The 26,816-nt window shown below is 41.5% G+C and overlaps 1 protein-coding gene across 2 annotated transcripts; it reads right to left on the bottom strand.

Moving 5' to 3' along the window:
* Positions 1 to 1,905: 1,905 nt before the first annotated feature.
* Positions 1,906 to 26,816, bottom strand: hspa13 (heat shock protein 70 family, member 13). 2 transcript variants are annotated; one of them, XR_009063468.1, is made up of 6 exons: positions 26,650 to 26,816; positions 26,217 to 26,557; positions 22,198 to 22,411; positions 21,952 to 22,119; positions 7,292 to 12,451; positions 1,906 to 4,453 (listed from the first exon to the last, which is right to left on the bottom strand). XR_009063468.1 is itself a non-coding variant. In XM_057838916.1 (5 exons), the coding sequence occupies exons 1-5, from the start codon at positions 26,669 to 26,671 to the stop codon at positions 11,889 to 11,891; spliced, it is 1,308 nt and encodes a 435-aa protein (XP_057694899.1). In that variant the 5' UTR covers positions 26,672 to 26,816; the 3' UTR covers positions 1,906 to 11,888. The 2 variants fall into 2 exon arrangements, 1 of the variants encoding a protein (XP_057694899.1); XM_057838916.1 differs by having other exon boundaries at positions 1,906 to 12,451.

Genomic DNA, 26,816 nt, shown 5'->3' with positions numbered 1-26,816 from the left:
CCTGCCTGTCCAATCATGGTTAGGCTCTTTGTTTTCGTGTCCAATCAGGGTTAGGCTCATCATTGTTGTGTAACAATGATGGAATAACTTACGGTGACGTGTATTGAATAATGGTGGAACCAGTGCGGGTCACAAAAAGGTCACGGGAGAAACTTCTCCTTACATTCCACCCTTTGACCCGCATTGGGTCACCATCATTCCCTTAATTCTATCAATGTGGACACTTTAAGCTTGGAAACATTAGACCCGTATTCCTCAATCGCTAAAAAACAATGGTTTCAAAACGAACTGGGCCCAGCTCCCCCACTGCGCAGTCAATTTCCTGTTAGCAGCTGTTAATGAAGCAAACTCATCTGTTTCGGTGACGTACCAGCGGGTCAACGTAACGCTGTGCATCCCCACGCCGCTCAGCTTCTCCTGTCCAGTCCCTGTTCCTCCATCTGCACCGGCGGTACCAGGCCGCACACGCAGCAGGGGACTGAGGTCGGGTAATCGTGACTGTGCCTGCCTTAGGTTGTCCCTGGGTTAGGAGGAGGGATCTTACCCGTCCTGGGCTATCCAGCCTTCCATACCCGCCTGTTATAGTCAGGAGGTGTGCCAGGTAATCGTGACTGGGCCTCCAGGTTGTCCCAGGTTTTAGAGGGATCTTACCCGTCCTTGACTCTCCAGCCTTCCATACCACGTGGGAAGCGTGTCACAAGTACCTCCTAGACGGCCCTTCGGCCGCTGGGGAGTCTCGAGCGTTTCTATATGTCACAAGTACCTCCCAGACGGCCCTTCGGCCGCTGGGGAGTCTCGAGCGTCTCTCTTTTTTTTTCTATATGACCCTCTGCATAATCAAGGTTGCAAGAGATTTTTGCAGTGGGAAGGCTGGGGGCAGTACCACCTAGAACCTTAGTGCAATTTATAGGTCTGGTTATTCCAAGTGAAAAACTCCACATTGTCAAGAAAACCCGAAAACGGTGTGTTAGGCAGTTGTGGGTGTAGTTTCATAGGTCATAAGTAGGATTGGTTGGTGTGCTAAATCCCCTTGAGGTCTCACAAAATAATCAAACTAATAAGGGACAGTCATTGGTAACCGCAGTATGTGACCACCCTTAGGAACCTTTCCTTCTGCTATTTCTGTAAATTACACACAGTCATCATTTCCGATTGGATCGGTTCCCCTATATATGGAGCAGGCGGAAGTGATGTCCACCCTGCAGCCTCCCTCCGGCAGGACACGTCCTCCACCACAGCACAGAGGATGGTGGCCCGGGATCCGACACCACCTTCGAAGCGGAGGAACGCAGTAACGCTGCGATCTTCCCGCAGGTGTTCCAATCCACCGTCTCCACGCCAATCCATTAGGCTGAAAAAGAAAACAGAATAAAACGCTTCGGAATGGACAAAGATTGGGCGCTCCGAAGTTTGTCCACTCCGATGACCTATTCCACTGCAAAATCGTCATTGTCACGTGACGACGAAATCTAGAGTTGGCTATTAGCCACTGAGATCACAGCCGAACAAAGACAGCCAAATTCCATCAGCATGTGATCCAAAAGCCGTATTTAGTATCTTCAATTCTTTAGTATAATTCAAATTACCAATCAAATTCAAGTTATCAATGTACATTCTTAACCCTTAAGTTGCCAATACCAATGTTTTACAAATCAGTCATACAAATCAAAGTCATCATATAAATCAAAGTCATACAAATCAAAATGTTTTACGAAATTATCAGCAACAATTTCGAGATAGCTAAAATGTCGAAAATAACCCTGACACTGCTCATAATCAATTGCAGCGTCAAACAAGCAAATTTCGTATAATCAGTTTTTTATACGAAGTGATCGAGATCACACTTTCATGGAAGATGAAAGAAACTTCGTAACAGGTTCGCAGTGAGTAGAATAACAGGCACACTTTTGCTTATTAGCAATGTTTATTGAATAGAAATTGTAAATGAAATGAATAAATGAAGCTTAATTGATTACAATCCCACAAAAGCAAGCAGAAACGAAATCAAGAATTACAACACCGCTAGGTCTGAATTGTAACTCTTGCGAAGTAGGAAGAATAGATTACGATTAGGATAACAGGAGAAATTAAAGCTTAATCGATTACAGTCCCACAAAAGCAAGCAAAGACAAAACTCGACAGTTAACGGTTACACAAAGCAGTTAACGGTTCAGCATATCAGTTATCAGTTCAGTCAGCTACACAAAGCAGTTAACGGTTCAGCATATCAGTTACACATTACCATGGCGCTAGATATGGATTAGTTGTCGAAGCTAACACAGATATCTTAACACCAAAGCGCAATGAGTTCCTTTATGATATTGAAATCAAGCTCTTACCGTGTCGACAATGAACGGAGGGCCACACAACGTTCCTGGTTTGAGCAAAGGAAACTCCGGGCGAGCGACTACGCGTGAAGTCCTACAACCGACCCTAAAGTGTGGTCCGGGATCAGGCTTTTTATATGCATAGGTCACGTGGGAACAGGGGGCCAACCCCTGATCTCAGGCGACACACTGCCTGTCCAATCATGGTTAGGCGCTTTAACAATGATGGAATAAGGAAGGAACCCATGGTGCTTTAGTACACAGTCGTACTTTGTTATATATATACTTCGTTATATATACGTGCATTGAATAATGGTGGAACCAGTGCGGGTCACAAAAAGGTCACAGGGGTTTTTCCCCATACATTCCACCCTTTGACCCGGATTGGGTCCATCATTAACTTCCTAATTAATCAATCCCTCAATATATTGTTCCCAATTATCATTCTCTAAATTATGCATCTTCTTAGTTAACGACCGCTTTACCTTTCGGACATAACAAAAAACACATACATTCAAAACAGAGAGTATAGTCTATACAATGATTACATATAAACATCGGAGGTATGAAATGTTGTCTTGCTGTCATAGACATCCCGGTAAATATATCCCACCAATGATGAGCAGACTCCTGCTCAATTTCCTTGGCTGCATGTACCACTTCGTTTTTGGCTATCAATGTGGACACTTTAAGCTTGGAAACATTAGACCTGTGTTCCTCAATCGCTAAAATACAATGGTTTCAAAACGAACTGGGCCCAGCTCCCCCACTGCGCAGCCAATTTCCGGTGAGCAGTTGTTAATGCCTCATCGGTAATCAAACTCATCTGTTTCGATGACGTACCAGCGGGTCAATGTAATTCTCCTGTCCAGTCCCTGTTCCTCCATCTGCACTGGCGGTACCAGGCCGCACACGCAGCAGGGGACTGAGGTCGGGTAATCGTGACTGTGCCTGCCTTAGGTTGTCCCTGGGTTAGGAGGAGGGATCTTACCCGTCCTGGGCTATCCAGCCTTCCATACCCGCCTGTTATAGTCAGGAGGTGTGCCAGGTAATCGTGACTGGGCCTCCAGGTTGTCCCAGGTTTTAGAGGGATCTTACCCGTCCTTGACTCTCCAGCCTTCCATACCTACGTGGGAAGCGTGTCACAAGTACCTCCTAGACGCCCCGTCGGCCGCTGGGGAGTCTCGAGCATTTCCTATGTCACATACTTCCCAGACGGCCCTTCGGCCGCTGGGGAGTCTCGAGCGTCTCTTTTTTTTTCTATATGACCCTCTGCATAATCAAGAATATTGGGGTGTTGCAAGAGATTTTTGCAGTGGGAATGCTGGGGGCAGTACCACCTAGAACCTTAGTGCAATTTATAGGTCTGGTTATTCCAAATGAAAAACTCCACATTGTCAAGACAATCCGAAAATGGTTTCATAGTACCAATCCTGTGTCGCGTTAAAACATGCTTCTGGATACATGACTAGTTTCATACATGTCATACCTTTATCCGATGTGTCGCATCCGCTTAGGTCATAAGTAGGATTGGTTTGTGGGCTAAACCATTCCCCTTGAGGTCTCACAAAATAATAAGCATTAATCGTAATTACAGGCAAAACATGATATCTGCAAACTAATAAGGGTTCAGTTACAGTTGACCACCCTTAGGAACCTTTCTTTCTGTAATTTCATGTTAAGTATCTGTAAATTACACACAGTCATATTCAATGCATTAAAACAGCATTTCCGATTGGATCGGCTCTTCTATATAAGGAGCAGGGAGATGTGATGTCTACCTTGCAGCCTCCCTCTGGCAGGAACGTCTCCATCGCCAGAAACCGCAATGAGCTCTCCAGAGAGTCGGTATCGCCAGAAACCGCAATGGACTCCCCAGAAAGTCGACGTTAGGAACCTTTCTTTCCGTCATTTCATGTTAAGTATCCTGCAGCCTCCCTCTGGCAGGACACGTCCCCATCGCCAGAAACCGCAATGGACTCCCCAGAGAGTCGACGTTCTTCCTCCACCATAGCACAGAGGATGGTGGCCCAGGATCCGACACCACCTTCGATGCGGAGGAACGCAGCACCGCTGCGATCTTCCCGCAGGTGTTCCAATCCACCGTCTCCACATCAGTCACCAAGCTGAAAAAGAAAACGCTTCGGACTGGACAAAGATTGGGCGCTCCGAAGTTTGTCCATTTCGATGATCTATTCCCCTGAATAGATATCTTTTGGCAGTCGTCCAATTGCAAGGGGGAGTTGAACCTACACCCCATTCACATTCTCTTGCTAAATGTTGTCAATTTTCCCCCAGGTAACATTTTTTTATGGGAACATTCGCCCATTCAGTTTCCCCAGAATATAGCACAGTAACCACCTGATCGTTCCCTTGTGCTATCAGCAGGCCGCGTAGGCCCATTTTCTTGTCTCACCCATATTTTGGCTCTTGGTTGGTCAGTGGAACCAAAACCATCTCGCCCTCTAGTGATAACTACAGTGGGCGGTTCAATCTCAATTGTCGTGTCAAAAAGGCATGGTTTTACCACTAATTGAGTGATCTTATCGCCCGATTTTGCAATGAATGTCGGAAGTCAAATTGTACATTACAACTCCCAATTCGCCTTGATAATCTGCATCTATCACCCCCGCACGTATAGTTACCCCTTTAAGTGACAATCCAGACCTAGGTAAAGTGTGCCCGTAGTGTCCCTTGGGACGTCTAAGTCCTAGTCCAGTTGAAACTACTTTAGGTATCGCGGGAATTAAAGTGCTCGTTTCAATGGCTAACATCGAAAAGTCAAAATCGTAGTCAAACTCGTTATAGCAATCAATTCGCGTGAGGACGAAATCTAGAAATGTCTATTAGCCACTGAGGTCACAGCCGAACAAAGACAGCCAAATTCCATCAGCATGTGATCCAAAAGCCATAAGCCTAAACAATATTTAGCATCCTCAATTCCTTAAGAACAAATTTTGGATTCAAATTACCAATAAATCAACTCATGTCAAATTCAAGTTCAATTCATGACAGTGAGCGTACATTATTAACCCTTAAGTTGCCAATACCACACTTCAATTGTTACAGCTTCAATTAAATTCAAATTACCAATAAGGTAACTCATGTCAAATTCAAGTTATCGATAAAGCAATTCATGACAGTGATTAACCCTTAAGTTGCCAATACCACACCTCAACTGTTACAGAATAATCACTTTATCACTGTTCCCATTAACATAATTTGTCAACACTATCAATAATCCTGGTTGTTTGAGCTTCTGGGCGGGAACTGGAATACCATCATCTGTTGATCAGGCAGATGCTGGCATGCACACTCCTCACCTCAGGCATTTGTATAAGGGAAAGGCTGGAATATTCACAGCTGCAATCACAACCTCCCCTTATAATCAATTTGGGCAAAAACCCAGCAGATGCCGTCGAGGACCCCATGTTGCAAATAGGGGCCACCGAAGGGCTGCACTACTCATGTTGAAAAACATCTACGTTTTTCCCGATATTGCGCAATAAACGATCAGCCATATACGCAATAAATGGTCACACAATAAACGGTCAGCTATTCACACACGATCCCACACAACAAGTCATAATCAGTTACGCGACAATAACTACAATTATCCACACGGAATAAACAGGTCAGCTATTTACGCCTGAGCCTCTCAAAAAAAAATCATGACGCAACGCAGCCTCACATTCAGTCTCACAACAACAACCATCTCCAATGACTTATCATACAAGACAGCACAGTTTCAAATACAAAGTCATCATATATTCTACCAGTACAAATCAATGTTTTACAAATCAAAGTCGTCATACATTCTACCAGTACAAATCAAAGTCCTACAAATCAAAGACGTACAAATAAGTCATACAAGTCAAAGTCGTCATATATTCTACCAGTACAAATCAAAGTCATCATACATTGTACCAGTGGCTCACACCAGACCAAACATAAAAACATACAATTTGAGCTCAATGACAAACTAACGGTCAACACAAATCCACAGATATCTGACATCGTGTGTAGTACAATCCCCTAACGAATCCACGTATCGGGACGATCACCGCATCCGCGCAAACACGACGCAATTCCATTCCAAGGTTCTTTTTCCCAAGCAGGAGCTACGACCACCCTATCGATCGACTCCTCAGCTTCTTTCACATCACACTTCCACAATTTCTTAAACATCGCTATTCTGTTACGTCTCACTCAGTATTTATCAAATCAAAATACTTTGATCCTGCCGACAACGCCAAAATGTTTTACGAAATTATCAGCAACAATTTCGAGATAGCTAAAATGTCGAAAATAACCCTGACACTGCTCATAATCAATTGCAGCGTCAAACAAGCAAATTTCGTATAATCAGTTTTTTATACGAAGTGATCGAGATCACACTTTCATGGAAGATGAAAGAAACTTCGTAACAGGTTCGCAGTGAGTAGAATAACAGGCACACTTTTGCTTATTAGCAATGTTTATTGAATAGAAATTGTAAATGAAATGAATAAATGAGGCTTAATTGATTACAATCCCACAAAAGCAAGCAGAAACGAAATCAAGAATTACAACACCGCTAGGTCTGAATTGTAACTCTTGCGAAGTAGGAAGAATAGATTACGATTAGGATAACAGGAGAAATTAAAGCTTAATCGATTACAGTCCCACAAAAGCAAGCAAAGACAAAACTCGACAGTTAACGGTTACACATATCAGTTCAGGCAACTACACAAAGCAGTTAACGGTTCAGCATATCAGTTATCAGTTCAGTCAGCTACACAAAGCAGTTAACGGTTCAACATATCAGTTATCAGTTCAGTCAGCTACACAAAGCAGTTAACGGTTCAGCATATCAGTTACACATTACCATGGCGCTAGATATGGATTAGTTGTCGAAGCTAACACAGATATCTTAACACCAAAGCGCAATGAGTTCCTTTATGATATTGAAATCAAGCTCTTACCGTGTCGACAATGAACGGAGGGCCACACAACGTTCCTGGTTTGAGCAAAGGAAACTCCGGGCGAGCGACTACGCGTGAAGTCCTACAACCGACCCTAAAGTGTGGTCCGGGATCAGGCTTTTTATATGCATAGGTCACGTGGGAACAGGGGGCCAACCCCTGATCTCAGGCGACACACTGCCTGTCCAATCATAGTTAGGCTCTTTATTGTCGTGTCCAATCATGGTTAGGCGCTTTAACAATGATGGAATAAGGAAGGAACCCATGGTGCTTTAGTACACAGTCGTACTTTGTTATATATATACTTCGTTATATATACGTGCATTGAATAATGGTGGAACCAGTGCGGGTCACAAAAAGGTCACAGGGGTTTTTCCCCATACACTTAGTCTCCCTGAGTAAATGCATTCATCAAATCATTGAATGGATGTGCCAGAATTTTCTCCAGTTAAATGTGGAGAAGACAGAGGTGATCATTTTTGGGCCAAAAAAGGAAAGGTCAAAGATAAGCAGCCAACTTAGCACAATGTCACTTACAGCTACAAATCAAGTCAGAAACCTTGGCGTAATTATTGACTCAGACTTAAAATTTGATAGCCATCTAAAGTCTGTCACTAAATCCGCTTATTACCACCTAAAAAATATAACCAGAATTAAGGGGCTTCTGACTCAACAAGACATGGAAAAACTTATGCATGCATTCATTTTCAGCAGATTGGACTATTGAAATGGTATATTTACGGGTCTTGATAAAAAATCAGTCAGGAAGCTGCAGCTAGTACAGAATGCTGCAGCCAGAGTCCTCACAAATACAAGGAAGCTGGACCACATCACACCGGTTTTCAAATCGCTACACTGGCTTCCAGTGAGTCAAAGGATAGACTATAAAATACTACTGCTCGTCTACAAAACACTTAATGGCCTCGGACCAAAATACATGCTTGACTTGTTAGATTCCTATGAGACATCTAGACCCCTAAGGTCGTCTGGAACGGGTCTTCTGCATATTCCAAGAACCAAGCAGGGTGAGGCAGCATTTTGTTATTATGCTCCTCACCTCTGGAACAAGTTACCCGAACGTCTGAAGTATGCTCAAACTGTTAGCTCTTTTAAATCAGGGCTAAAAACGCTTTTGTTTAGCACTGCATATCCATAACTGGCTATATATTTCAATCTACCTGCTTTCTATTCCTCTTGTGCTTATCTCCATTGCTGATTTCAATCATTATTATTAGTAGTAGTTTTTGTTATATTTTTGTTTTATTTTTATTTATTTGTTTTTATTCTATTTGTGATTAAATGCGATCTTTTGTCTTGGTTTTTACGTTGTATTGATTTAAATGTGATTTTTATGATCTTCATGTGATGTAAAGCACTTTGAATTGCCTTGTGTTGAATTGTGCTATATAAATAAATTTGCCTTGCCCTGCCTTACTGACCATGGCATTACTGTGCTCAATTGGCCTGCAAACTCTCCTGCCCTGAACCCCATAGCGAATCAGTGGGATATTGTGAAGAGGAAGTTGAGAGACACCAGACCCAACACTGTGGATGAGCTTAAGGCCGCTATCGAAGCACCCTGGGCCTCAATAACACCTCAGCAGTGCCACAGGCTAATTGCCTCCATGCCACGCCGCATTGAAGCAGTCATTTCTGCAAAAGGATTCCCGACCAAGTATTGAGTGCATAGCTGATATAATTAATTGAAGGTTGACTTTTTTTTTTTTTGTATTAAAAAACACTTTTTTTGTATTGGTCGGATGAAATATGCTAATTTTTCGAGATAGGGATTTTTGTTTTTTCTGGACTTTTTTGCCAAAGTCATCAATATTAAAACACCCAAAGGCTTGAACTACTTGAGTTGTGTGTAATGAATCTAAAATATATGAAAGTCTAATATTTATTAGTACATTACAGAAAATAATGAATTTTATCACAATATGCTAATTTTTTGAGGACTAGTACTGGGGGATGCATGATGTCAACATCATTGGACACATGGTAATCATACATTTCTATATATTATACTGAAATATTTCATATCCCAAGCAGATATTATCTTTCCCTAGATGTTACTGTATATCATTTTTTTTTTTTTTTTTTTTTTACTACTGTAGCTCTTTGGGCATAGACGTATTGACAGGATATGCGAGTCGTAGTCGACACGGGTGGCAAGTTGTCGGCTATCTTGGATTCAGAGGATATTTGCTTGCAGTTACATCAACTAACCACTAAATTGATCTTAAAAGAGTATGGCAGCAGAGCACACTCTTGAGGTTGCTATGCAGTTAAACCATGGAAACAAATGCATGAAAGCAACACTAGGTAACTTTTCAACCTTTATAAAATATTTTTACATGTGTGATATGTCGACTGACAACTAGTTGAATGACACCTCTTTTACATCTTGACGGGGTCTGTATCGTTTTCACTGGCACCAATTAACTTTGACGAGGGTGGCAGGAATCCTGCCACACAAAAAAAGACTACAAACGGGCGACTGCTTTCCAGTATACGTCACTTCCCCCTTTCACCATTCATTATAAAGCCTGAAGTCGTGAACGCTTTTGCGCGAATGCCGCAAAGATGGCAGAGCAACAAGAGAGAAAATGTTTAGTATGGGGGGGGGGGCAGTAGCCTGGTACTCCAGACTCACCGCTGTTCTAGCTATTGAGTCTGGCCACCATTAAGCGGATAAAATTTCCAGGGTGGAGCAAGCCACAGCAAACAGACAGCGGAGTGGACCAATCAGCGACGGGCGGGACGAGGGACTTGCGCGCGGAAGTAAACATATGAGAGCGGAGTTTATTCAACATGGCTAGCGCGAGACAGACTGTTGTCAATGACTTGTGTCGATGTGTTTTTGGTAATTTAAAACTGATTTTACCGTGGATTGGAACATATTCTCAGCTCTCCTGTTCGCCATCTGTGCTGTGGAGACGACTTCCGACGCGGAACAGTGACGTTGCTCGTTAAGAACACGTCACGCAAATAAATGAATCTGATTTGTCGATTGATTTTGTACTTGCTCGAGAGGTCGTTAATGGGCTGGGTCCCAGACTATTCTCTCAGTGTTTGAAAAACACAAGAACAGTCTTGCCGTGCCAGGCAAAAAAAAAAAAAAAAAGAGGCTATCAGGACATTCAGAAAAAAACATTGGCTTGGCTTTCACTCGCTAGCGAACTCATCAGCGCTGACAAGTTGGGGTGAGGGGTTTGGCCACATGGTTGCTAACCGTCATATGCTATTGTTTTGCCACAACTGGATTCATTACATTATTATTAGTCCTTCACGCAGCCACTGGAAACATAAAATGTTGGGCGATGGATTTTTGATTGATGATTTTACAACACTGTTCGGGTGTGCACTCATCCTCATGGGAAACACAGTCTCCCTTAAGGCAAAAACACTACCGCTTTTGTCTACTGGCGTCGCTAAAATCGACCAAACTGAAAAGCTACAAAGTGTTGCTTTAAAGAGAATGGTACGTCTCAGTAGCTGCCCACTGTAGTGACCACTATGCCCCAGAGGCTTTATTTTTATTATTTTAAAGGGCATTTGAGATGGTTTGAATCTGTAATGTCCTTATAAGTAACAAAACACATTGGAAATGTTTCATCCAGGCAACCTGTATAAGTGCTCACCAACAAGTTTAATATTTGAGGGGCGTGGGGTTATAGAACAGGGTTAATTCATGAAAAATAATCAAAAGCATCTGATAAAATATTGAACATTTGATACGAGCAGTACCCCGGAAAGAATATTCAATTAGGTAGGAGAATAAAAAGTAAACATGTATGCCCCCTTATGCTTAGTTGTATCTGTTTAAGTGACAAGCAACTTAGACAGCTGTTCACACCTACAGTATGGGGAATTTAGTCTTCAATGAATGTAACATGCATGTTTTTGGAATGTGGGAGGAAGCCTGAATACCTCACGCAAACCCACAAGAGGAAGGAGAACATGCAAACTCCACAGTGGATGGCCAGAGCCAAGATTTGAACTTCTAAATCACCAGAACTGCGAGGCAGACCCGCTGCCACCTAATAATTAGAAACATGGCAAAATACTGTCCACTGTAACACATTTTGGTTGTGTTCATCACAGGCACATTTCACTTAAACAGTAAAGCACATACAGTAGTTTTTTTTTTTTTTTTTGTCCATTAAATTAAACTTATATTAATGTGACAGTAAGTAGTTCCCAATATCCCTAGCGGGCCGTTAACCTACAACATTGCAGTTCCCCTGAGCCAAGACTTTCCAATTCCTGAGATTCTTCTCTTTGGTCCAGCGTAACAAAGTGCTATTTGGCCTTTGCATCCCCCAAGAATCACTTGGACTGGTTGTTGACCAAACAAATAAAAGTCTGCTTCATTATGTGTAACTGAGCCACTGAGAACTAACGTGCGTTAACTTCATTTTTGTCATTTTCAAGTTATGTGTAGAAAGCAATTGAAGATATTTTTTTACTTGAACACTGGTTTAAATAAAGGTTTAATTCAACCTTAGACAATGCTGTGCGTCTGTATGCACTAATTCTCAGAGGCTCAGTCACAGTACATTCAGGCAGTCTCTAGCTTGTCCCGGATGTTAAACTAGTTGAAGTTGGTCTTATGAAGATGTCTGTTAGGGATTTCGATTGCGCTGACTAGTAAGGGCCACGACCCACCCATGATGCCCGCCTGGAGCGCCACGCCCGTCACCACGGCCAGATCAGGGTCCACTGAAGTGTTGGGGTCCTTGCCAAAGTACTCGGAAATGAGCCTTCGGATCCGAGGAATCCTGGTGGAGCCGCCCACTAGCACGATCTCGTCCACTTCGCCTTTGTCCAGGTGGCCCTCGGCGAGCACGGTCTCCACGGGGGCCAGGATCTTTTGAAAGAGGTCCTCGTTGAGCTCTTCGAACAGTTGTCGCGTGAGCACAGCCTGAAAAACCACCGGCTCAGGGGACGAGTCAACGTGGGTGTGCAGGTGCAGCGGCACCCTGATGGTGGCGCTGGGGTGGAGGGTGAGGTTGAGTTTTGCTGCTTCCACAGCCTGACGGAGACGATGAAGGTCCTCTTTCAGTGTGGGTACCACGCCAAACTCTTGTCGAACTCGCTCTGCGGTGTACTGGAGTAGCCGCTGGCTGAAGTCTTGACCGCCAAGTTTGTTGTTTCCTGCAATAATAAACATTTCTTTCTGTATCTGCCTGATTATGATGGAGGCAGGCCAAAGGGGGCACTCGGTTTTAAACGTTTTATCATAGACTTCACTATTTGTTGACGAGACAGCTCCTAAATACACTGCGCCACGGCTTACCGTAAGGGACCAAGCAGGCATAGCGTCGTGGTAGCTTTCACAGCGATAAACTCAAACACACGCTGCGTTCTAATGCTGGATTTACAGTGCCTTGCAAAAGTATTCGGCCCCCTTGAATCTTGCAACCTTTCGCCACATTTCAGGCTTCAAACATAAAGATATGAAATTCAATTTTTTTGTCAAGAATCAACAACAAGTGGGACACAATCGTGAAGTGGAACAACATTTATTGGATAATTTAAACTTTTTTAACAAATAAAAAACTGAAAAGTGGGGCGTGCAATATTATTCGGCCCCTTTACTTTCAGTGCAGCAAACTCACTCCAGAAGTTAAGTGAGGATCTCTGAATGATCCAATGTTGTCCTAAATGACCGATGATGATAAATAGAATCCACCTGTGTGTAATCAAGTCTCCGTATAAATGCACCTGCTCTGTGATAGTCTCAGGGTTCCTTTTAAAGTGCAGAGAGCATTATGAAAACCAAGGAACACACCAGGCAGGTCCGAGATACTGTTGTGGAGAAGTTTAAAGCCGGATTTGGATACAAAAAGATTTCCCAAGCTTTAAACATCTCAAGGAGCACTGTGCAAGCCATCATATTGAAATGGAAGGAGCATCAGACCACTGCAAATCTACCAAGACCCGGCCGTCCTTCCAAACTTTCTTCTCAAACAAGGAGAAAACTGATCAGAGATGCAGCCAAGAGGCCCATGATCACTCTGGATGAACTGCAGAGATCTACAGCTGAGGTGGGAGAGTCTGTCCATAGGACAACAATCAGTCGTACACTGCACAAATCTGGCCTTTATGTAAGAGTGGCAAGAAGAAAGCCGTTTCTCAAAGATATCCATCAAAAGTCTCATTTAAAGTTTGCCACAAGCCACCTGGGAGACACACCAAACATGTGGAAGAAGGTGCTCTGGTCAGATGAAACCAAAACTGAACTTTTTGGCCACAATGCAAAACGATATGTTTGGCGTAAAAGCAACACAGCTCATCACCCTGAACACACCATCCCCACTGTCAAACATGGTGGTGGCAGCATCATGGTTTGGGCCTGCTTTTCTTCAGCAGGGACAGGGAAGATGGTTAAAATTGACGGGAAGATGGATGCAGCCAAATACAGGAACATTCTGGAAGAAAACCTGTTGGTATCTGCACAAGACCTGCGACTGGGACGGAGATTTATCTTCCAACAGGACAATGATCCAAAACAAAGCCAAATCTACAATGGAATGGTTCAAAAATAAACGTATCCAGGTGTTAGAATGGCCAAGTCAAAGTCCAGACCTGAATCCAATCGAGAATCTGTGGAAAGAGCTGAAGACTGCTGTTCACAAACACTCTCCATCCAACCTCACTGAGCTCGAGCTGTTTTGCAAGGAAGAATAGGCAAGAATGTCAGTCTCTCGATGTGCAAAACTGATAGAAACATACCCCAAGCGACTTGCAGCTGTAATTGGAGCAAAAGGTGGCGCTACAAAGTATTAACGCAAGTGGGCCGAATAATATTGCACGCCCCACTTTTCAGTTTTTTATTTGTTAAAAAAGTTTAAATTATCCAATAAATTTTGTTCCACTTCACGATTGTGTCCCACTTGTTGTTGATTCTTGACAAAAAATTAAAATTTTATATCTTTATGTTTGAAGCCTGAAATGTGGCGAAAGGTTGCAAGGTTCAAGGGGGCCGAATACTTTTGCAAGGCACTGTAGGTGAAAACTGGACAAATGTTTTAGTGCATACAAGTAGGAAGGAGTGTCTCAAGAGTGATTTGGTCAAGGATTCAAGGTAATTATTATATAAAATACCACCATTCACTTTGAAACGTTGCGGGGAAAAAATTTAATGAATGGAAAATATTAACTTCAGCTTGAAATATCTACGCAAAATGAATGATAACTGCCCATTTTTTCTCTTTTAACCAAGAATCTCGACTGTTTTACGTTCACCTCTATAGAAATTCCGGGATTTAGACATTTATTTACAAGAATTTTCAACTTAAAAAGCTATGTTTTGTGATGGCTGCCATGTTGGATTTTGTATCCATAAACATTAAAATAATCAGGTAATTTTTGGCCAACTGCCCATTTTTGGGCAAAAAAAAAAAAGTAATTTAGACATTTCTGCGTCCATACAAAAAAAAATTGTGTTTTATATTATGTAACATTTCAATCTAAAAACGACGGGCCAGATCGCCAGCAAGATGTGTTGAGGCAATAATGACATCGGAATTCAGCCTAAAAAAGTTGTGTGTGTTGTACAGAAAAAAATGCAAAAGTTGCTTTTGTTGAGTAAAATGAAGATGATTCTGCATGCTTTCCTCAAGTATAAAGTTACTGATGTGAAAATTCAATGATTTATTAGCAGTTGAAAACATGTCAAAATTGCACGAAATCAAAAAAAAAAAAATTAAGTCCTTATTTCAGGCAAAAACATATAGGTTACGATCCTGAAAATATAGGTGATTATTTTTGCATTTGGTGATTTTTGTGCATCTAGCGTCAAATCTGATTATTTTATTGCCATTTTAAGTTTTCTTATATACAGGCATGAAAATGGGTCAGGGGTTAAAAAGGTGAGAAGGGTGTGGAGGAAATATGATCCGGTGGGGCTGTCCAAAACGACTAATTTTCTCCCGATTAGTCAGCCGACTATTTTTACAATTAGACGACTAATATTTTTTTTTTTTTTTTAAACTAATTTAGCAATGAAATTTTTGTTGACGCTTATTAATTCACAAAAACATTTTGGAACACTAAAATTCTTTATTAAAGTACAAATAAACATGTAAATAATAATTAATCACACATGAACACTGAGGTCAAATGCTGATAGTTGGCCTGAACGATATTGGAAAAAACGATCATTTCCATTTTTTGGGAGTTTGCGATATTAAAACAAGAAATTTTTCACCAAATAACTTAATAGCTCCGTTTGGGATAGCTGCACTGTTGACGAAGAAAAACCAATTGGTCACGCTGCCTAGCAGGAGGGAGAGTGAGACACTGTGGTGCTGTATGAGCATGTCGCAGAAAAACATGAATGTATGTTGTTTTTAAATTCCGATGCTCTGAAAAATGGTGCCATCGGCCCTAATTTTTATAACTCCGTTTAGTCCAGGATTTGCACACTTGCTGCATTCATGAAGTAAAAAAAAAAAAAAAAAGTTTAAATGTTGAAAAAAAAAGAAAAAAAAAATTGCAGGTCCTGCGATGTGACTAATGCAATGCAATGGCGATGTTCAAACGATATATTGTGCAGGCTTAGCTGATAGCATTTACTAGTGCGAAAGAATAGAATAAACAGATTCAGAACACAGACTTCCCCTTTCCGACATTATTCAAAACAATTCTTATAAAAAAAATTAAAAAAAATGTCTAGTATTATTATAGTATACTACTACATATAGTATTATAATAATTATAATATCAATTGCCAATCACATTTTTTAAAAAGGGTGTCATTTTAAAGCTATCCTCAGTGTAAAATCTGAATTCTGTAGTATTTCAGTATTTACATATTATAGTATTAATTCTGAAGTATGTGGTAATAACTCCAGAAATCGTTATTTATATGGAAAACGTGACGTGCTTTTATTTTGAAATATTCACCGGAAGTACGTTCGCTAAACCGCTAACAACTTTACACTCCGCAAAAAGCATTTTTCGTCATTGCTTGTGGTGTCACGAATAGATTTTTTTTTTTTTCATTTTTTCGTTTGCAAATGCTGTTAGCCAGCGATTTTTAATGTTTGAAGTGTCACCTTTTAACTGCAAGTTTACATTTTGAAAAAGACTACCAATGTTTTATAGCAGGCTAAAGTAAGTTGTCTTTTTTCCCCATTAGTCTCAGTGTAGCAATGCTAACGTTTACAGTGTTCAATATAGATGTGTTTCCTTATTTTGTACGTGTGAACTGTAATTCTACGGTGTGTTGTTGACCAATAAACATCTGGACACAACAACTGGTGTCTCATATGTCATCAACACACATGCAGCCGTGAAAATGACCGCCCTCATTTTTATTTACCTTGCGATAAATGGACTCATTGCATATCGCGACCAGCATAGCAACTTCAATAAAATATGTCGTTAGTTAAGGCCAAGTTATACCTCCGCGTCAGACCTGTGCCGTCAAGGAAGACCCGAGATACGACCCTGCGCCGTAGCCTGACGCACTCCTCTCGAATTTTCTAACCTTCGCGTCGTATAACGTGGCAGAAACGGACTGTGATTGGTCCGCTCAGAATGTTGTTTTCGATTCAGCGCGAGATCACCGCCATTGTAGAATAGAATCAAACATTATTTTCTACACGCAAAAATGGACCAAGCCGACGCGAGTATCATCGAAGAGCAAGTCTCGTCAAGACATTATTGTGATTGTGGCAAGTTCGGCAATTGAAGAAAAAAAAAAAATGGAAGAAGCACAGAGACGTGTGTGTTCGGAATCGAGTGGCCACACGAAGCAGTGACCCAGTCGGCCAAAAACTGCCAACTTTTTATCACTTTATGTCATATTTTTGGTTGGTGCACTTCATCATTTATTGTGTACATATGTTTGCTGTGAGTCTGTGACTTATTTACAGGACTGTCTCAGGAAATTAGAAAAAGAACTTTATCACAATATTCTAATTATCTGAGACAGTCCTGTATACAGGACTGTCTCAGGAAATTAGAATAAGAACTTTATCACAATATTCTAATTTCCTGAGACAGTCCTGTACGTGTCACACTAGGGTTGGGCGATATGGCCTTAAACATGTATCACGATAAATTGAGCAGATTTATCTCGATAACAATAAATGACGATAAATTCGCCCAAGCGGACTGTTATATAATTTGAAAATCTGAATCAATGCATGAAATACAGATTAACTATTTCTTGTTGATTTATTTACCAGCATTCAATTTTATATACTGTATTTAACAATTGTACATGCAGTCTAAACATTAAGTTTATAAAAATGTATTGTAAGCAATAAGAATTCAAGTATGAACATTTATAACAGCGTGTATGACTTGAACAATGTACATTGTCAAAATCAATATGCCTGTGCAAACATGTAATTGTAACACAAATGACTTGCAGCTTGAACAATACACTTCAAAAAGACAACTTATTGTTAATGGCTGCTGTGACATAATTATCAAATACAAGTGTTTACTTTATGGTTTAAGGGTTTTTTTCCCCCCAGTGCATTTTTTAATAAATGCACGTACAATAAAAATAGCTGGGGCCATTTCTCGGTCATTATAAGTTTCGCCATTGGATTGTACTTTATGCTGAATGCTTTACCATCACAAAAGCTATCAGAGGAATCACACACAGACAGATACAAAATAACGCCACATAGTAATTGCTAGATGCAGTCCGTGCCCAATCCACTCATTAAGTTCAGCCGTTACGACAAGGTTAGAGCCGCTATCCGACTCCATAACGTTCATTTGTAGCGTTAGCCGCTAGCTAGCGTTAGCCTGGCTACCAGTAGAAAGCACTGAAAGCACCATCTCCGGAAATCGTGAGAACAAAGGAGGACAGCGGGTGAAAGCCCGTCTGGATGCCACCAAGAGTCAACTAAATGTCGGTTGAAAGTTTGGTGAACCTCCCTGAAGCCACACTCCATCACGTTTTGCTGGTAGCGTTAGCTTACCAGGCGTTTGTTTGATTGGCTTCCTGATGATCACGTGACTCCCTACGTAAGCACATTCACTGCTTTCTTAAAGGGGAATGAACATAGACGAACAACACAGAATCAAAGCGGGATGAAAAGCCTATATTTTCTTGTTTTATTAATTTACCGAATTTACCGACATGGTCAAAATTACGTCGGTCATCGTTAAGAATTTCGGTGACGGTAAATTTTCGGTGTAGTAATTGCTAGATGCAGTCCGTGCCCAATCCACTCATTAAGTTCAGCCGTTTCGACAAGGTTAGAGCCGCTATCCGACTCCATAACGTTCATTTGTAGCGTTAGCCGCTAGCTAGCATTAGCCTGGCTACCAGTAGAAAGCACTGAAAGCACCATCTCCGGAAATCGTGAGAACAAAGGAGGACAGCGGGTGAAAGCCCGTCTGGATGCCACCAAGAGTCAACTAAATGTCGGTTGAAAGTTTGGTGAACCTCCCTGAAGCCACACTCCATCACGTTTTGCTTGTAGCGTTAGCTGCTAGCGTTAGCTTACCAGGCGTTTGTTTGATTGGCTTCCTGATGACAGGCATGAAAATGGGTCAGGGGTTAAAAAGGTGAGAAAGGTGTGGAGGAAATGTGTTCCGGAGTTCTGCCAAAATGTCCGCCGTCGGCAAAACGTCCTACATGTGGCGAATTTGACCATTTTAATTTTTCACATAAGGCTTAATATTCGAGTTAACGGGGGTTTAATTAGTTGAAGGAGTTGATTTCAACCACCATTGACTCGCGCTAGCTTAGCCACTCCGGAGCCCTGAAACTAACAAATAACTGTCAAACTGCACAGAATTTGTTCAAATCATTTCCAACGACTAATTAAACCCCGGCTAACTCAAAGATTAAACCTAATGTAAAAAATTCTGAACTTCCCCTTTAAAATAAAGACCATTGAATATGGCCCTTAAAATGTTGTCTATAAAAGTTTTAGAGCAATAAAACAAACAACACAAATGAATAAAATGAACAGGAATCCTTCAAAGTATTTCATAATGGGTCCAAATTATTTTTCGAACAGATCATGTGACTATAGAACCTTAGAGACAGCCGTTTGCATTGCTTAGCCAAAACTACAGCTGAGGAGGCAAGATGGATATTTAGAACTTCTTTAAACCTAAGCTTTCAAAACCCTCAACAACAACTGAGCTTGAACCGAGGATTGAGCACGAGCAGTATCATAAAGTCCTGGCTGTCGTGTTACCTGTTGTGCTGTAATTCCAAGTGGTGCTTGAATTGGATGCTTTTAGCGGTCGAGAGTCTTTTTGAGCCAGCGCAAAGATGCAGCGCACGGGGATATTTTTGTTATCTTTACTGGACAAAAATGTGAAGTAATGGCTGTGTTTCCAGTGTGCAAATGCAGCCGTTTGTAGTATATCTCCTGCCTACTGATTTAGAAAAATGAACGCGTTAGATTGTTCTTTACTGAAAGAAAGTAATCAGATTAGTTACGCATTACGATACCGCGTTATTGACAACACTGCTTTTATATTACCGTTAAATACACAAGCTTGACGCTACCTTAACGGGAGCTATTTTTTCACCGGACGCTCCGGCAGTGTTCAACGCAAGCTGCAACGAACGGCAGTAACTTTGTCATACCACAAAATATGAAAACGAAAACCATTACTCACTAAATTCAATATGCTGGCAAATGCATTCATCTAAAAACAATTGGGAGTGATACTTTACCTCCTCCAGCGAATGTGAATTTGTGCTTAGTACAAGATCATCTGTCGCAATTAGCGATCTTTGACGCTCTTTTTTTTTTTTTCCCTCCCCGCATACAAACTTGTTTCTCTCTACTCTCAGCGGCTGTGATTAACCTCAATGAAGTTGCTGTCCTAGCTAAGCCTTGCCTATCATTCGTCTTTGTAAGTTTTTAGTAACTTTGTGTATTGAATTTGAAAGGAAAATGTGTGTTTTGTTTTTGACGAACTTTTTCATGAAGCTAAACTGTTGAAGCTACTCACATGTGGAAAAATACGAGTGTACAACGTTTTAAATGTATTCATTTGGTATATTTCAGTTACCACGATTTGAGAGATCATTAAATTGAAGAATTTACGCCTTGCGTTTGGAGTGCTTGTTTTTGGGTTTGCTGGAATAGCGTCACTGACACACGCAGCATCAAACAGGGGAAGGGGTAAGCGCTGCCGCGCCAAGCTAATTCTGGCTGCATTTTCGACACATGAAAAATAACGAATACGTACTACTGTATGACGGAAAATTTTAGTGGTTTTGTAACCGCGACGTTTTCATAGCATGGTAATCCGTGAAGGTAACTGGCACATGCCTACAAACGACCCCCCCCCCCCCTTACAATTTTTTCTCCTCGGATCTACACGATTCACGTAGGTCATCCTTTTTGACTTCAAAACGGCGAATTTCGCCGAAAGGTGAGAGATTTTCATGCCTGTGATGATCACGTGACTCCCTACGTAAGCACATTCACTGCTTTCTTAAAGGGGAATGAACATAGACGAACAACACAGAATCAAAGCGGGATGAAAAGCCTATATTTTCTTGTTTTATTAATTTACCGAATTTACCGACATGGTCAAAATTACGCCCTGCTCTATGTCACACTTCAAGTATATGAAGAATAAAGCACCGATTTGGTGTCTAAAGAGTTGTTTTGATCTTTAATTTTCAATAACAGACAGTTCACACACGATGCATCATCACTGAGAGTGCCTCGGTGCTTTTTACGATAACGTTAAAATCAAGGCTCCCAACGCAGTTTGGGAAGTTCCATAAACGCCAGAAATCTGCTTTTTACGATAACGTTAAAATCAAGGCTCCCAACGCATTTTGGGAAGTTCCATAAACGCCAGAAATCTGCTATGGCTTCCCACTGGCTGGTTGTAGGACACGACAAACAAATCGGGCAGGAGGGCTTTGCAGACCTTGAACGCAGTGCTCGACGCCAGTTTGAAGCTAGCCGCCACAGCTAGCTCTCTCCACCCGAGTCTAAAACTCTCTGTGCGGCATCAAAAGTCGGCCAGACCACCTCGAAACAGTCTTCTGCGTCGCCTGCCCATCAACATTGGTATGTTCAATATTTATTCAATGTTGATGAGCAGAATATTTACTTTCAAGAGTTACATCTTGCATTGTTTATTTTTTTCTCCGTTAAACTAGACTACCGGAAGTCAACAAGCACGCCCCAAAACCGTACAAACATAACGCCATACCCCTCTAGTGGCTTGGCGGTGAATTGCAGAGCAACACGTTCCCTCACCACAGAACTATCGAATGTTGAATGACACCGTAGTCGCTGCGCCGTCACCGCAATGCGGGAGTGTAACTCAGGCTTTAGATGGACTTATGACCCCCCCCCTTAAAAAAATTCTCCTCAGATCTACACAATTCACGTAGGTCACCCTTTTTGACTTCAAAACGACGAAATTCGCCCAAAGGTGAGTGATTTTCATGCCTGTATATAAAAAATAATTCATCAGGATTTTATTAGGGAACGACTTGGAATTTTTTTATGTCTCTGCTCATGGAGACTCATATGTCTAAGGAGGTGCCCGTTTTGGTTTTAGGTTGCTCGCGGCTTTGAAAATATTTAATGTTTTTGAAAATAGACCCCCTTCAGAGCGCCCCCGTTTTCCGTCAACTGATAGTGAAGTCTATGGTTTTATACAGTATAACAGAGAAGGCTGTTTACCGGCCATGGCTCTGGTGAAGAACATGCCGCCCTGTTTGTTGAGCAGAGAAACGTCCAGGGTTCCTCCACCGAGGTCAACCACCAGCACGCTGAAGACATCAACCTTGTGTAGGCCATACGCCATAGCTGCCGCTGTCGGCTCATTGATCACACGCAAGATTGCCAAGCCTGCGGGACAGTTGTTGTGTAAGCACTTTTGTGAGAAGGACCTCAAGTTATTTACAGTGGGATGTTTTTTTGGCTGACCAGCAAGGTTGGCGGCTCTGACGGTGTACTCCCTCTGCCTTTCGTCAAACTCAGCAGGCACAGAGATGACAGCGTTGTGGACAAGCATCCCCAGGCGCTGCTCAGCCATCTTCCTCATCTTCAGCAACAGACGAGAGCCGATAAACTCCGGAGTCACCGTGAATGTGACGTTGGTTGTGATCACAAACTCAGCACTGCCATTGTTGGAGGTCACCTGGAAAAAGGAAAAACATGCATTGGCCTATTATACAGTTCGAAAACAACTATAATGGGTCGTGCCAACAGCCAGACGGGGTTCACGCTTGTCACACATTTCGGCCATTAAAACCCAAAATTAAGTTTTACCAAGATCAACCCAGATAGTAGACTGACGTTGAAAAGATGTTGGATCAACATTCCACTGTCAATCTTATATCGTTTAATCAACGTCACTTTTGCACCCTCAATAATTGTTGTTTCAATGTTGAAATCCTTACAAAACTTAAACAACATTTCGATTATTAATAATATTGGCACAACGCTGAATCAATGTTATGTTTTCAAAGAAAACGCCCGCTTATCCATGATAATTCAATGACTTTTCAATCATATTACCCGGTTTATCATAAATCAACTATTTCTCAACATTAGTTCATCAACTATAAAACAATGTTAGCCCAACCATCGCATGACATACCATAGAACAACGTTGTTTCAATGTCACTTGTAGGAGTGGGAACCTCTTGGTACCTCACGATACGATATGCGATACAAAGCTCACGATAACGATGATCTGACGATATGGCGATTCAACGATTATCGATACATTGGTCAGGAAATCATTCTAAGATATTCTACAAACAACTAATAAAAAGAAAAACAAGCTTCTGCTGTGAATTGGAATGAGTTTATAACTAGTAGACGTCCAATCCATTTGAACTGGGAGGGTGGCAGCAAATGAACATTCGTTCATGCTCCCAGAAACGTATTTTTTAAAAATGCTTCATTGTCCCAAAAACGTATTTATACGTCTTTTGCGTTTTTTTTTAAAAAAGCAGAATCTATAACTTGCGATCTGAGAAACAAAAAACAAGGCTCCAAACCCATTTTAAAACGATAAAACTGGCCACTGGAGGGCAGTCGCGCATTTTGTAAAGAACCGCAACCCGATTCAACAGCAATGAAAGGCCGGGCAGCACGGTTGGAGCGCTGGCAGCAGTATGCCAGGCGGCGGACGACCGAACAAAACAACCGAGAGGACGCCTGGAATGCCAGGCGCTGGACGACAGAGCAAAACGACTGAGACCACTGTGCTGCGGGCTTGCTAAGCAGACCCCGCAGATTCAAAAATAATACATCTTTGTGAGACAGACAACGATGAGGGAAAAGTTTACATGGCAGACGCGGCGACAACGGCGTCATCTCTCAGTAGTCATGTGTAAACAAATTGTTACTTTGCTATCAAAAGCTCTATTTGTCTTGTTCATTATGATATTTTGTAAAAGAAAAAAATTATTCAGATGTTTGGGATGTAACTAATGCAAAAAATAGCTGTATTAAAGTCAAAGTTATGTTTGAAATGAATGCATTTACAAAAAGCTCATTTTCTCCGTATTTCATCAGAAATTGGAAAATTGCTCAAACTAAGCTATTTTCTAATGCTGATTTCTAAAGAATGGAAAAAGATATGAACTTACTTTTTTTCTGCTGAAAGAAGAGAGTCTAATCTTTCTTTTGGTGGGTTCCATGTTTATATAGCAATAGAACAGAATTTTCTGTGGGCCTTGCAAAATCAGTCAAAATCCAGAAAAACGGCCGAGAGCGAAGGGCCTTGCTCTCGTGAAAATGGCTGGGAGTGAATGAGTTAAGTTATTGAAGTGCAATTTCATTTTTTCTTGAAAAAGACATTTTATTTATGCTGTGATTCGGTGCGGTATTGATATTGAGTAATCGTTTATTGCGTTTAAATGGGTGTACTTAATATTAGTATTATTAATATATACAGTACTGTATTCTTACCGTTATTGTAAATTGCTAAAAAAAAAAATTTTTTTAAATGGTGGGGAGGGGGGGGGGGGGCGCAATAATATTGCATATCGCAATAATTAATGAGAGAATTTATCGCCCACTAAAATTTGTTATTGGGACTGGCCTAATGTCAACCATACTGATGATTTTGATGGAAAATCAACATTTATTCACTGTCGTTCCGCTATCTGGGAAGCCAACCTGATGATACTATCTCCCAGAGCTGGCGGCATTGGGAGTGCGTCGCGGGGTCCTGAATTCCAAACTACGGGATGCTAGAAGGGCCATAATCTATCGCGCAAAGGGGGTTGCGTTAATGCAGTTATTAACGAGTTTAACCGACAGCTTCATTAAAAATGTTTATTACGACCAGCCCAAACATGAGGCCGGGCCACCGGGAAGTGTCCCCGTCCTCCCAATTAGTCACTCCGGGCCTGGCTGGCGTAAGGCGAAAAATAAACAAATTAATCCTAATTAATTAATCCTTCTCATACAACGGTATGGCTGTATAGTGAAGATGATGTCTTTGTTAACGTCGCATCCGCCTTCTTCCTCAATCTGAGACAGTGGCCGGAAACCTTTATCCTTTGTAGTTAATTTGATGTTGCTGCTTGGTAAATTTTACTTGCACAAGGTAATATTTTCAAGGTCTGTGCCATATTTTCGACTATTTCTTTTGGACTTTGATTCTTATATAGTTACGCTAAAACATATGAAGAACAAGAAAAGTATTAGTACACTACAATATCTCAGGGGTCCGTCATTGACTGACTCTTAGTGTTGTGTATTTTTTCGTATTCCTTTTTTTGTGAATATGAAAATTGAAGTGCCTTATGTTTGTGAAAGCATTCTGCCACGACTCACGAGTAGTAAACTATGTACAAAGTAGGAGTGGGAACCTCTTGGTACCTCACGATACGGTTTGCGATACAAAGCTCAAGATAACGATAACCTGACGAAATGGCGATACAACGATTATCGATAAATTGGTCAGGAAATCATTCTAGGATATTCTAAAAACAACTGATAAACAAAAAAACAAGCTTCTACTGTGAATTGGAATGAGTTTATCACTAGTAGACGTCCAATCCATTTGAACTGGCTGCTGCCACCCTCCCAATTCAAACGGATTGAACATCTCTGGCCGTCAGTAGCAGCCAATGCCAGGCAATGAGGTAATTTTGGGCCATTTAAGGTAATTTACCTTTTCATTTTCAGTTACTTCCTGTTGATTTTGGGGTATTTTATAGGTCACTTCCTGTTCATTTTGTGTTACAGAACAGGAGGTGAATAGGCAGTGACTCAAACTCAACAGGAAATGACCTGGAAATGCCCTAAAACGAACAGGAAGTGACCTATGAATGCCCTGAAAATCTGACAGAATGACTGCGAATGCTCTGGTTTCGAATGAAGGAACGTTCCCAGTCTAAATGGACTGGGTGTCGAGCACAGTCAAGGCAGCCTTAAGAGTTAACTGAGACATTATTATGGTGGAAGATTTTGGTAGCAACTAGTTGGTTCCTTTTTTTTTTTTTTTTTTTTTTAAAAAGACATTTAGACATTTAAACCTACTTAAAATGATATCTCGATTCTTGCAGGGGCATAACGATAACCTTTTGGGATACAAAGTATCACGACATATCACAATTTTGATATTTTGTCACACCCCTAGTACAAAGTGCCTCATTTATTTATATACTTTTTTTTTCATGTATGTTTTGATGTTTGTCTTACACAATTTTGTGTCTGGTGTGCTGTAATGTGTTTGTTATTGTTTGAATAAAAAAATAAAAATTTAAAAATCTAAAAAATTTAAAAAAGAGACTGTGGCCGGAAGTCTCTCATTTTCGTTGGCACGGATTCAAAAAATTGAATAAATATATCGATCGCTTCTGCACACATCCTAGTGGTCCATTTAAGTCAGGAGCATAAATTACCGCGTGTAATATGAAATAAACATGTTTTTTGTGTGTGTTTCACAGGCACTTTAAGACCCAACATACTCATCGCACCTTGAAAGGGTAGCGACTGCTTTCCTGTTCCAGCAATCGCGGATCAAATATTTTCCCGATGAACCGTTTAGCGTCGTAGATGGTGTTACGGGGGTTGATGTCGGCCACGTCCACCGCGTCGTGCCCGGCCAGCACCGTTGTGTTGGTGAAGGAGACGGCGCTCGGGATGCTCTTTCTGCCCTCCTCGTCTGCTATCACCTCAACCTCTCCGGTGCCCGGGTGGAACACGCCTACGGAGCAAAATGTGGTGCCCAGGTCCAGGCCGATCACTCTGGGCTTGGGTGGAGGTAAGTACTGCTGTCCCAAATAACCAGCCAAGAACAGAGCAAGGATCATAGAACCTGCAGTACACATAGGCCACAATTTCAAAAGCAGTAGAACTATCTCCTACCTTTCCTTTATATTTTACAAGTGTGGTTGTCATTCTACTTACCTATCATTGACGCTCCTGCCATCGTCACGTTGTTCTAAGAACCTTCCGACCACAAAAATAACAACAAATGGTTGTTTAATAACGCCGAATTACTATGTTCAGCTTTACTAAACGACGACGCAACATTCACACTTCCTGCTCGAAGTACACGTCAGCGTTACATCACG

Source organism: Corythoichthys intestinalis, chromosome 6 (assembly GCF_030265065.1).
Source record: "Corythoichthys intestinalis isolate RoL2023-P3 chromosome 6, ASM3026506v1, whole genome shotgun sequence".
NCBI classification, from domain to species: Eukaryota; Metazoa; Chordata; class Actinopteri; order Syngnathiformes; family Syngnathidae; genus Corythoichthys; species Corythoichthys intestinalis.
This window is presented reverse-complemented; position numbering and strand designations above follow the sequence as displayed.